We start from the raw sequence: 13,341 nt of genomic DNA on the forward strand, positions 1-13,341 counted from the left end.
CGGGGTAAAAAACGGTCATACACGTAAAATTACACTCGTGCAAAAAACACGAGTGTACGTGGGAGTTTCAGCCCACGAACGCAGAAGAAGAAGAAGACAACATAAAACAGTAACACTCCTGGCATACACAGCATTATTGCAGGTTCCTGATGCAATCATTTAAAACGTATGGCGGCATATTCATTTTCATCAGAAGGGAAATCTATAGGCTAACGCTTTGTACACATTTTGTAACTTTGCTGTTTGCGAAGCTGATAACAGAATGCTAATGAAAGCAGATTCCAAAAGCAGTTCTTTTATTGATTCCTTCAGTGCTTTTCTGATGCTGTCCTTGCAATCTTCAATTTTTAATGCATCTTGATACCAGCGTTGCATCTCGTTCAACAGGAATATAATTATTCTACTTTTTTCTACAATAGATACAGACAAACCTGTCTATAACGACCAGCCAAGGGACCAACCAAAAGGGGTCCTTATTGACAGGTGGCGGATATGGAAAGGTGATTTACGTAGGAGAAAAACCTTGCCAGGTTTAGTGGGGGTGTTCGAAATGTTCTTCTTCTTCAGCGTTCCTAGTTCAGCATTCCAGAATGTTTCTCGTTACGTGTGAGCTCGTTTGCCCATTTGGGTTCCCCACACTATACTCTGAGAGCATAGTCAGCTCACTCCGCTTTCGTTGAGTAGGCATGCTGGGTATTTTTGTGTTTCTATAACCCACCAAACTCCGACATGGATTACAGGATCTTTTCCGTGCGCACTTGGTCTTGTGCTTGCGTGTACACACGAAGGGGGTTAAGTCACTAAGCAGGTCGGCACATAAGTTGACCTGGGAGATCAGAAAAATTTCCACTTTTAACCCACCGGGTGGCAGCGACCGGGATTCGAACTCACGACCTCCCGATTAGGAGGCTGACGTCTTACCACCACGCCACTGCGCCCGGTGGTCGAAATGAGCAGGTGGTCGTTATCAAGAAGTGGTCCCCAGGGCAGGTTTGACTGTACCATAAATGTTGGAAGCTTTCAGCTGTAATAAACTATGAATGTTGCACAACTTCTTCTTCTTTTTCTGCGTTCGTGGGCTGAAACTCCCACGTACACTCGTGTTTTTCTGCACGAGTGGAATTTTACGTGTATGACGGTTTTTTTACCCCGCCATTTAGGCAGCCATACGCCGTTTTCGAAGGAAGCATGCTGGGTATTTTCGTGTTTCTATAACCCACCGAACTCTGACATGGATTACAGGATCTTTTTCGTGCGCACTTGGTCTTGTGCAGGGTCCCCACTGGTTTTTAGAAACAAAATTCCATGACTTTTCCATGACTTTCCATGAGCCTCAATAACATTTTCCATGACTAGATCCACAGGTCGCCATTTCCGAACACGCAAACTTTTTACGTCTTGTCACTGCCAGTTTTGACACTGGCTTGCTTTGCACTGAATTTGAGTCAGTTTCTACGCAGTGTCTCTTCGACAAGCAAGTCAAGCATTTGCTACGCAGTCAGATTATCGGTAATGTTTGCTGGTCCTGTCATTTCACTAAACTGGACCAGCCACTGTTTTTATCCATCTGCACTTTCGTAAATTCCGTTTCGTAACCGTCACTGTGACTTGACGAACTGTCATTTTTTTCACCGCGATACACAGTTCATTGCAAAGATCTTCCTCGGTAATTCGTTCCAATTCCGCATACTTTTTGTTGTCAAGAAACAACTCGAAAGAAAGTTTCAAACTCATCATCCTCCATCTTGCTTGTCGAAGCGCTAAAGTACTTTATCGATGCAAAAACAAAAGCAGAAAACTTCGACGAAACCGACTCAAATGCAGCGCATACGACACGACGAGATAACGGAAGGAAGTGAGCCTCGCTTTGGCTCAAGTGCCGTTAAAAATACCGTTATTCTTGATGCAAATACGAACGAGAAGTCTTGATGCAAATACGAACGAGAAGTTGGTCATACGAACAAGCCTTGTGCTGGCGACGCAAATCGGGGAATGGCTGGGCAACGAAAATCGCCGCTGGCGTGCTAAAGGTTAATTTTTTTTTCTTTCTTATTTTTGTTAAATTGCATGACTTTCCATGACTTGAATTGAAATTCCATGACTTTCCAGGCCTGGAAAATTAAAAATCAAATTCCATGACTTTCCAGGTTTTCCATGACCTGTACGAACCCTGCTTGTGCTTGCGTGTACACACGGGGGTGTTCGAACACCGAGGAGAGTCTGCACACAAAGTTGACTCTGAGAAATAAATCTCTCGCCGAACGTGGGGACGAACTCACGCTGACAGCGGCCAGCTGGATACAAATCCAGCGCGCTACCGACTGGGCTACATCCCCGCCCAATGTTGCACAACCATTACAATTCTTCTTCTTCTGCGTTCGATTTCATGGTCATGCAATCGGAAAATCCTACACCAACGATTTATTTTCCGCGCCAAGTTGGCTGCTGTCTTCCTTCTTCGGCAGTTAGAGCTTTTACTAGGGGTTGCTCCCTCCCAAAGAATAGCTGCCTTACTGGGCTGACGAGTCCATTCTGCCCGGAACCATTACAATGAATTCACTCACTCTTTCTGCTGCCTCAGCCTCCAGTTGCTGTCTTTTCCTTCCAGCCAGCACCTCTTGTTCCAACATCTGAAACGCAAACACATTTAATGTTCTTTTATCTCCACTTCAATTAGTTTTTTTTAACAACACGCACTGTACGTGCTTGCTGTATGCATTCAAAGTATTTGAAGGAATCATTACAGTGGGGGGAAAAAGCATCATGCAGGCTTTCCCCCTCCCCAACTTCAAAACTGAATTTTGAAAAAGATAAGCACTGGTACCGTTGGATTATGTGATGAATTAAAACTTCCCCTGACATTCTTTGAGAATCACAATTAGTACGTTATGATCTAACAAGAGGCGAAGCCTTCAAGGCTCCCGTAAGAAATCGACAAACAGCAACACAAACTCATTCACTCCGTCACACATACACACACACAGTAAGCATAGGTGACACGGTGCAAGAGTGGGAGACGCTAGATCTAGATCTGTCTGTCTGTAGCCTACTTACGGGGACACGACTGCCAGATTGACACTGCGCTTTCGACAGCGCTTCCTCGCGCACACACTGGAAACACGCTGTGCAGATCAACCTGTAGGAAATCTCCTTTGGTGTCTTCTTTATCTATTTTTCTGGGGCTACGAAACCGAACAATGTGAAATTGTCTTCCCCGAATCGGCGAACTGCAGCTGGGTGAGAACTGTATCTATACCACAATCCTTCACGCGATCTGACTTAACCTTGACCCCTGACCTGGTCTACATACCACACACGACACAAACCAGTCACCTGTTTTTACCCCCCCCCCCCCCCAAAACCCCCAACCACCCGTTTTCTTTGGATACACACTTTAACTACATACGTGCCGACGAAATGTTGATCATTGCTTCAATACTTTGAAGCTGTTGCTTGGATAATAACCAGGTAAAATTAGTATTTTGGTGTTCAGTCAAATGTTAAAGTTTCTATCAAACACATACACACGCACAAAAGTTAGCATCGCATAGGCTACACTTACGTGAGCCAAAAACACTTGACCTGAAATTCTTTCAGTCACAAATAGCATGGTATGACTAAACATTTTTTGAGTGCATATAATACACATTTACGGTCTATAAATAGGCACAGGCAACTCAAAACTTATCAAAAAGAATTACCACCACCACCACCTGATCTCCAGACCCTGGTCCCTTACATAAACACGCATTCATTGGGCCTACCGTATTTGACGGACTACAAGCCGCGACTTTTTTTTCACAAAAAAATCGCATTGCGGCTTATAAAAAGATGCGGCTAAAACGTTACCTAAACTTGAATAGCATTCACCTAATGGAAGTCGCCGCGGATTTTCATTTCGCTCGATTAGCAATTACCGGTACTTTATTAGCTCTCTACTCAAGACTCGGCGCTTTTCTCTTTCTTTCGCGAATCTTCGTTTGTCAACAAGTCGTCGTGACAAGATAGCGTACAGAGAAACACCGGATGTATCAGGATCTCGCGCGCGCGAGATTTCGTTTTTTTGTGTCTCGCGATAGTTGGAGGAGCGAGAGCCGCCATGTTGTGTTTTCGTCTGCTCGAAATGTGCGCAAAAGTCATAAATCATCCCAAAAAAGCTTATTCCGGGCGGGACTACATGTGTGTGTTGGTTACAAATTGTGTGTGTGATATTTTTCTTCAAACTTTTTCACTTTTCTTCTTTGTTTCACTTGTTTATTCTCGGAGGCGATTTCGCCAAATACCGTACTTTCGTTTGCCTGGTTGTTTTGATTGATTGACACGATCTGATTATATATTTTTGACGGCGGCTAATATAGTGACGCGGCCTATACGTGGCTCGTCCCAATTTTTTTTTTTAAAGTCGGGGGTGCGGCTTATAAAACGGTGCGTCTTGTAATCCGTCAAATACGGTACTTTAAAAAAAAAATTAAATCAATTTTTCTGGTTCCCCAAGCAACTCTACTTTTTCCTCCCAACCCTAAAACTTTTGATGACCCTTGAAAAAGACCAATAAAATAAAAAAAAAAGTAAATAAAATGACAAAACATGATTTAGCATTCTTTATAGGGAAAGCAACTCTTTTTCAACACCAACGGGACACAGCTCACATGAGTTCTGGCAAATAGAATGCCACATGTGCCTGGTTAAAAAAAGAAAGAAAAAAAGAAAAGAAGAAAAAAGACTTTAACAAAAAACAAACATTTAAAACAAAAAACGAACGTAATTTGATTAGCCTTGTCATCAAAACCAAACATGACGTGTTTTTTTGGGTCTAACTAACCATTTTCTGTTTGCGGAGGTCTTGAATCATACTGTGAGCTTCCTGCTTGGACTGTTCTGCTTTCTGGACGTCCCGCGTCTGCTCTTGCTGCTCAGACAAAGGAGATAAGGTTAGTGGAACTTCTCTCTCTCTGGTTGATAAAAGTACACAGCAACACTCAAACTTAAAATGCCATCACACAAAAAATTGTCAGCACAATAAAGTAGACATGTTTCTATCCCCTGGAAAAGATTATGCATGGTGAAGTTCCAACAACAATTACAAAACACACAAAAAATAAGTCATTTTAGGTTGAGATAAAAGGAGTGTTTTGATAAGAAACTTTGGGCAAACAAGAACGGCAGAATGTTTTTGTTTTTTTTAGTTACTATTCCTTATTAAGAAAATACTACTTGCATTTTTTTTTTTTTTAATTCTACGAAGACATGGCCTACACTCGACAAATGACAACAGTAGACAAAGTCAGCATCAAAATAAATCTACACTCATGAACAGTACCAGTGTTTTCTCCATGTTTGCCAGCTTGTCTTCATAACCTGAGCGCTGTTGGTTCAACTCTTGCTCAGCTTCTTGACGCGCCCGTTCCAGCTCTTCCTCCATCTTGGCCTCAGCTATCTTCTGGGCCTCTTTCAGTTCCGCCTGCAACCTGAGAACATCAGACAGTCAGGCCGGACAACCGCTGTGTGTGTGTGTGTTATGTGTGTGTGTTATGTGTGTGTGTTATGTGTGTGTAATGTGTGTGTGTTATGTGTTTGTGTGTGTGACTGAAGAATTTTAAGGGGGGGGGGGGGGGGTCTTGGGGGCCCCCAAACGCTGAAGGATTTGTATAATTACCAACCAAAAAAAGGAACCACAGACATTACGAATCAGGATTTCCGGCATTTACCGGAAGAATCCCACCCATGCGTGTGTGTGTGCTTGTGTGTGTGTGAATGTGTGTTTGTGCGTGTGTGTGTGTGTGTTTACATGCGCATGTGTAAAAACTGTTTTAATATTGCTGCTCTCCTTTCTCTCGCATTTTTTACCCCTGGAAAAAAGTGGTTACAAAAGGTAGACATCATGATCTTAATAAAACATCATGATGTTTACTCTCCGCTCACGATCTGAACACATTAACCTAACATACTAAATAGACGTCATTCTCTCACTTTGCCTCTTGTACTCGTAGCAATTCCTGTTTGGCGAATTCAAAGTTTTTCATCTCAGTGGAAAGCTTGCCGCTGGTCTTCTTGTTCTTCTTCACCTCCATGGGGTGGTTGAACCTGAAACAACCAACACCATGTCACAAAACAAGAAAACTTTAAGTTTTTTGTCTACGAACAGCTGGCAGGGCTGTCTGGCCGGCCTAACACTGCTCATTCTTTAGACTCTCCTGATCACTCAGGTGAGTAAAAAAACACAAAAAAACTGGACAGCTTGAAGGTAACGTTTTAGTGTTTCTTTTTCATCTAAAATGTGACAGACCTCTTGCTCTAAAGTATCAGAAAGCTGTTTGTATGATTCACAAAATATAAACGGTATTCTCTGCAAGGAGGTCCTCCGCCTTTCCTTTCAGTCGGTTGAGGATCACCCCGAGTATGACCTTGCTGGGATGGCTAATCAAGCTTATCGTTTGGTATTCCTGGCACTGCTTCAGGCTTCTATTGTTTCATCCTTCAGTGCAAAGCAACAACTGGGAACAAGTTATGAATCAACAACAGCAACAGTAACACCAACAAACATGGCCACCAAAACTCCAACGTTAGCAAACGAAAAAGAAAACTGTACCTGAAATAGTGGTCTCCTCCCAAAATTACTCGATCAGCCTGTGGAGAAGGAAAATAACTTGTACCAATTCATTCACCAGTTAGAGTACAGTGGATATTACCAAAATCCACTCAGACTTGTACCTTCCAATACACTGTGAATACTTTTTTAAACAACCAAGACTGATATAAACACTAAAGAGGCGAACTCACAATTCTTCTTCTTCTTCTTCGTTCATGGGCTGAAACTCCCACGTTCACTCATGTTTTTGCATGAGTGGGTTTTTACGTGTATGACCGTTTTTACCCCGCCATTCAGGCAGTCATACGCCGCTTTCGGGGGAAACTCACAATTGTCAAGTAAACATTTCCACAGAAAGTCACAGATAGGACACATCTACACATACTGTACAGCTCAAAATATTCCTCATCCTGACTTATTCCTGCAATTTTCAAGAATGAGCCAAAATGAGCGGTCAGTTAAAAGAAACACGAAAACTCCTATTCAATGGGAGCAGACTGACCACAGCCCAGAAAAGCTTGGATAAATTAGCTGCTGTCTCTTCTATCTGCTCTACCTTCTACTTCTTTCAAACACTTACATGGTGCAAGATGGTGGGTTCAGTGATGAGGTTTCCATTGACGTACGTTGGTGCGTCTCCGATGGGGGTGATGTTGACAATGCCCTCCATGTTGTTGATGATACTGTCAAGTAAATCACAGATGTTAATACAGAAATAAGATGTTTTTTATTTTGATGATTTAAAGGTAGCAATAAAATGCTTGGAAGCACAGTTTTCAAACAGAAAAATACTGACACCCATGTGAATTTGAGTAAATGCTGAGTGAAGATCAGGAGAAGGAGGGAAGAGAAATAATTGACAAAAGAAAAGAAGAAGGAAGAAAAAGAAAGAAAACAGGAGCAAAGAATCAAAACTTCTGTGTAATTAGCAATAACCAAAAGCAGAAATCTTACAACTTGATGTGCGACTCAAAAATCCAAATCTGCAAAAAGGCACCAATTTCAATAAGTAAATTTTCTCCGACTACATATAAAATGTTATATTTGCGACAGCAAAAAATCAAGCAAATGAAAATCAAACTAACTCCAACAACGCAAAAGCTACACTCACCAGTGGTTATCGGCAATGAGAGCCCCGCTGAGCTGGATGTCATGGGTGGAATTCTGCCGCTTTTGACCCACCCTGGTTTGACCCGTCTTGATGACGTACAGCAGGAGTTCCGACAGCTGGGGGTCTTCGTTAAGGTTGACGAGGTTAGGTAATTGGTTGTCCACCTTGACGGCTGCCACACCCGATTTCTCCAGCTGCTTGGACTCTTCCTGTTTTCTGGCTTCTGCCTGTCTCAGTCTCTCCTGCCATGATCTGGATGAAGAGAGACCAAGAAAGATGAGCTTGTTTCATAACTATGAAGAGAAGCATTTGCATTCACAATTCAATAACAGAAGCAAACATATTTGTGTTGAAGAGTCTTCAGCTAAGCATGCTGTTCACAGATTGTTTCAAAAGCTGTCTGTTTTGTCAAGGATAATGCATCATTCATATGGTAAAATAACAAAATCAAATTCGTAATGAAAACTTTGATTCATCTTTAAATCTGTTCTGAGTAGAAAGATGTCCTACATTGTTCAGGTCGATCCCATCATGTTAATCTCAAAATATTTTGATAAATGCGATTGTGGTGAAAGACACCGGTGGTCATAACAAACAAACAAATGCAAGAGCCTCTGTATTTTATCATTACAGGGATGGCCAAATCGTACGTCGGGCACCAGGGGCGAGCTAAAAACTGCCGGGCTAGTAGAAACCGCCTGGCAACTCGCACGGCTGACCAATGAAAATTCTGGTCAAATGCAACGCTCTTGGTTTAACTATCGAGCTGTCAAGCCATATAAATACTGCAGGTCAACTGTGGTATGTACCGGGCCAGTGACATTTCTGCCGGGCTAGTGACTTTCCTGCAGTTACTCGCACGGCTGGAGAGTTAACATTTTGAGATCTAGCCATCCCTGCATTACAACAGCTAGTGCAAGGCTGATATTCATCGTTTTCAAAATGTGCACATATTTTTATACACAAAAACATGCAGGCAGATAAATCCTTTTGAACCACATACCTGGACAGTTCATCCATTTCTTTCTCTTTTGACATGAGTTTCTCTCTGAGCATGGCAATCTCAGCCAGACCCACTATCTGAGTGTCTTCGCTGATTGTCCCACTCCCCGACTGCCTGCGAAGCTTGTCAATCTCTGCACGCAGTTCTGCAAAGCAAGATAATATACAGTGACAATATTTATTCCGTAAAAGAAAACACGACGCCAAATTTCTAAATTAATCAAAAGAGGGATGAAATGTCAATCTCTGCACACAGTTCTGCAAAGCAAGATAATATACAGTGACAATATTTATTCCGTAAAAGAAAACAGACGCCAAATTTCTAAATTAGTCAAAAGAGGGATGAAATGTCAATCTCTGCACGCAGTTCTGCAAAGCAAGATAATATACAGTGACAATATTTATTCCGTAAAAGAAAACACGACGCCAAATTTCTAAATTAGTCAAAAGAGGGATGAAATGTCATTCTCTGCACGCAGTTCTGCAAAGCAAGATAATATACACTACAGTGACAATATTTATTCCGTAAAAGAAAACACGACGCCAAATTTCTAAATTAGTCAAAAGAAGGATGAAATGTCAATCTCTGCACGCAGTTCTGCAAAGCAAGATAATATACAGTGACAATATTTATTCCGTAAAAGAAAACAGACGCCAAATTTCTAAATTAGTCAAAAGAGGGATGAAATTTCTGCATGCATCAAAGACAGGGGTGCAGCTTCCTCATGCAAAGACAGAGATGTAATTTCTTCATTCACAAAAATATAATCACTTATTTTCAGAGTTGTTCACTCCTGTTTTTTTAGTATAATTTTCTTTTTACAGACATATCTGCAGACAGGAGTGCACGCGTACACACAAAAACAAAACTCTCAGATAAGCAGTAACAAACCTCTGATGATCTTTGCCTTTGGGTCCTCATTTACTCGTACGACATTGACGATGGATCGTGTCTGCCGAGCATATGTAACTGTGAGTTAAGGCACAATATCACATAAAAAACAACAAATGACACACTGAGCTTCAGAAATCAGACAGCTGAACAAGTGAACAGCTCTGTGATGTCACCTCAACCATTACAGAATGCAGATAAAGAAATTTACTTATACTCTCAGGGATTCCCAATTACATTTATTACACCCCCGGTATAGGGGTGTGTATAGGTTTCACTGGATGTGTTTGTTTGTTTGTTTGTGTGTTTGTGTGTTTGTGTTCGCATATAGATCTCAAGAATGAACGGACCGATCGTCACCAAACTTGGTGAACAGGTTCTATACATTCCTGAGACGGTCCTTACAAAAATTGGGACCATTCAAACACACGGTTAGGGAGTTATTGCTGGATTAAGATTAAGACTGACATATTAATGGTCAAAGGGAAATAACCTTCTCAGTTGGTGGCAGTGAGAATGGTTATTTCCCTTTGACCAACGGGGGTGTTTTTCCTATCGGAGGAATTTCTTGTTTTTCATACTATCAAACTTCCCTTGGCGACCATCGCTTGATAATGACCAGCTGCCCGCAACGACCACCCCAAGGGATTCCAGACGAGTTTCCTTCTGTATAATTTACTCTTCCATAGTGACCATCTGCCTCTAACGACCACATCTGGTTGGTCACTTGGGTCGTGGTTATAGACAGATAAAATGACAAAAAACTAGCTGAATGATGGAGCATTTCATAGCTGTTCCTTGCGTGCTTTTTACCTAGTTAAAAATAGCCAGGGCAGAGGGAATCAATTGGCTATCAACAGCTGCAGCCTGCACGCTTTTGACCTAGCTTGCTTGTTATACCCAAATACTTCCGCACTATACCGAGAAATGGGACTTCAATCAATCAATCAATATGAAGCTTATATAGCGCGTATTCCGTGGGTACAGTTCTAAGCGCTTGTCGAAGAGTTGTCAACACAGGACTAACAAAGAAACTAACATCTACAGACGGACACGAACCCTATCACACACTAGCAAACCCTGATAAACATACAACAAACAACTGTTTAACAACAATGTACACATCAATAGCTAGGTCCAAACAAAATAATATTAAACACAAAGAAAACACCTCTCACAGAGCACAGCATAAGAATGTCTTTTGGGGCTTATCAGCGGCTGGCACTGAGCAAGCCTGCTGCCGCTGCTGTGTTATCTCTGCTGTGGGGTAAGGTTGGGTGCTAAAAATAGCTCAGCCTTCCTGCAGCTAAAGAGGCAGAAATGTAGCTGTGATGGAATAAAGGATATCTGAGGGTGCTGTGCGTTTCCTGCTGGTGATGGTCATAGACATGTATTAGGACTGAACGCTAGCTCAATGATGGAGCATTGCATAAAGGATATCTGAGGAAGGATCATGGTTACTGACAGGTACAAAGACAGAAAGCTAGCTCAATGATGGAGCATTGCATAAAGGATATCTGAGGAAGGATCATGGTTACTGACAGGTATAAAGACAAAAAGCTAGCTCAATGATGGAGCATTGCACAAAGGATATCTGAGGAAGGATCATGGTTACTGACAGGTACAAAGACAGAAAGCTAGCTCAATGATGGAGCATTGCATAAAGGATATCTGAGGGTGCTGAGCGTTTCCTCCTGGTGATGGTGCGAAGGGCTGATGGTGGCGATCATGGCCGTCTTGGAGTTGCCGCCCAGACTCTCCTTCAGCAGCCTGGCAACACACACAAACATCACATTAATCTTCCAGTCTTCTTCTTGTTGATCACCTTTTACACTCGGATTCGAGCTCTGGAGATGAAGCTGGTGGTGTTCAGCAGAGCCTCCACAGGTCCGTGCAGCTTGTCTTGGAGGGGCGTCAACCTGGGCCAAGTCTCGCTCCTCAGTTGCTGGAGGTTCCTTCCAGTTAAAGATACTCCTCATGACAATTATGCATCAATAGCAAAATTATCCGTTCTGCCGAGCCCACCTCAAAGTCACCCCATTTTAACACATTCCCCCTTTCAATACCTTGCTTTTACGGATTTACTGTTCATAACCTTAATTTAAATTTACACGCATTTTAAGACACCCTATCTTTTTAAGACCTCATTTTCTCATATTTGTTGTGGTCCTACAAGGGGGTACCACGGTTGCTCAGACATGTACATACTTATTTCCAAAGAGTAGTGAAAAAAAGAAAAAACCAAGTCTCATTTCATGTGGACGCCGCAGGGGGGGGTGGGGTGGGGTGGGGTGTCCTTACTGGGAGTGGTCTACTCATAGGAGCCTTAAATCACTGGTACCAATGGGCTGAAACTCCCACGTTCACTCATGTTTTTGCACGAGTGGGTTTTTACATGCATAACCGTTGTTACCCCGCCATACAGTCAGCCATACGCCGCTTTCAGGGGAGGAATGCTGGGTATTTTCGTGTTTCTATAACCCACCGAACTCTGACATGGATTACAGGATCTTTCCCATGCGCACTTGGACTTGTGCTTGCGTGTCCACACGAAGAGGGATAAGCCACTAGTAGGTCTGCACATAAGTTGACCTGGGAGATCGGAAAAAGCTTCACCCTTAACCCACCAGGCGGCCGCAATTTGAACTTACGACCTTCTGATTAGGAGGCCGATGACTTATCCACTAGGCCACTCTGCACGTCTAACTTTCATACAAAAGTGGCTGTCCACAACTGAGTCACATTGGCCTGACATACCATGTGAGAACGGAGTCTCTGTAGGGGATGAAGAGCTTCCTCTTCTTGCTGGCCATCGAGCGCTCCGCCAGCACCGAGATCACCTTGCCCAGCGTCAGCAGCGACTTGTTGATGTTGGCTCCCTCCTGATAACAGAGTCATTGATACACGTCAAAAACACGGGTACAGACACCAGCAAACACACAAAGCATCAGCAGCAATATGTTGATGATACCGCCTTCCACATCAGGAATGTAACAGAGTATGCCCCCCCCCCCCCCTCCCCCTTAAAAAAACTCAGCAGCTGAGAAATTATTACTAGGTAGACATCAAAAATGTTTTATCTGATGAGTTTTGAAAGGATAGAAAAAGTATCTGCATGCAAAGCCCACCCCTGCCTGTTAGATCTGTACTTACCCTGAGTCTCTCGCCACTGGTCTGTGCCTGTCGCTTGCTGCCGTCCAGATCTACATGCAAGACCCACCCCTGGATGTTAGACTTGTACTTACCCTGAGTCTCTCGCCACTGGTCTGTGCCTGTGGCTTGCTGCCGTCCAGATCTACATGCATGACCCACCCCTGGATGTTAGACCTGTACTTACCCTGAGTCTCTCACCAGTGGTCTGTGCATGTCGCTTGCTGCCGTCCAGATCTACATGCAAGACCCACCCCTGGATGTTAGACTTGTACTTACCCTGAGTCTCTCGCCACTGGTCTGTGCCTGTGCCTGTCGCTTGTTGCAGGCCAGATCCACATGCAAACCCCACCCCTGCCTGTTAGATCTGTACTTACTCTGAGTCTCTCGCCAGTGGTCTGTGCCTGTGACTGTCGCTCGCTGCCGGCCAGATCCACCAGGTTGATCTTGCTGGTGATAGAGTGGTCATGGTCCTGGTTCTCCACTCGCTCTGTCTGGAATAATAGTAAATGTTGTCAAGAAATGCATGTGCATTGGTACAACCAATTTATTTGTTTGTCTCTTCGAGCATATTTATAAGTTTCTCTTGTTGTGCTC

General features: G+C 43.1%; 1 protein-coding gene across 1 annotated transcript in view; it reads right to left on the minus strand.

Annotated features, from left to right (window-relative positions):
* The window catches only part of LOC138949003 (kinesin-like protein KIF14), a 57,850-nt gene that overhangs the window by 27,519 nt on the left and 16,990 nt on the right, over positions 1-13,341 (minus strand). Inside the window, exons 7-18 of the mRNA XM_070320697.1 lie at positions 13,122-13,238; positions 12,352-12,476; positions 11,266-11,364; positions 9,595-9,668; positions 8,704-8,848; positions 7,701-7,952; positions 7,170-7,272; positions 6,590-6,627; positions 5,971-6,084; positions 5,321-5,468; positions 4,823-4,909; positions 2,565-2,630 (exon numbers count right to left, since the gene is read on the minus strand). Coding sequence (XP_070176798.1) covers positions 2,565-2,630; positions 4,823-4,909; positions 5,321-5,468; positions 5,971-6,084; positions 6,590-6,627; positions 7,170-7,272; positions 7,701-7,952; positions 8,704-8,848; positions 9,595-9,668; positions 11,266-11,364; positions 12,352-12,476; positions 13,122-13,238 — 1,368 coding nt within the window. The remainder of the gene's footprint in view (positions 1-2,564; positions 2,631-4,822; positions 4,910-5,320; positions 5,469-5,970; positions 6,085-6,589; positions 6,628-7,169; positions 7,273-7,700; positions 7,953-8,703; positions 8,849-9,594; positions 9,669-11,265; positions 11,365-12,351; positions 12,477-13,121; positions 13,239-13,341) is intronic.

Source organism: Littorina saxatilis, linkage group LG15, assembly GCF_037325665.1.
Source record: "Littorina saxatilis isolate snail1 linkage group LG15, US_GU_Lsax_2.0, whole genome shotgun sequence".
Lineage (NCBI taxonomy): Eukaryota > Metazoa > Mollusca > Gastropoda > Littorinimorpha > Littorinidae > Littorina > Littorina saxatilis.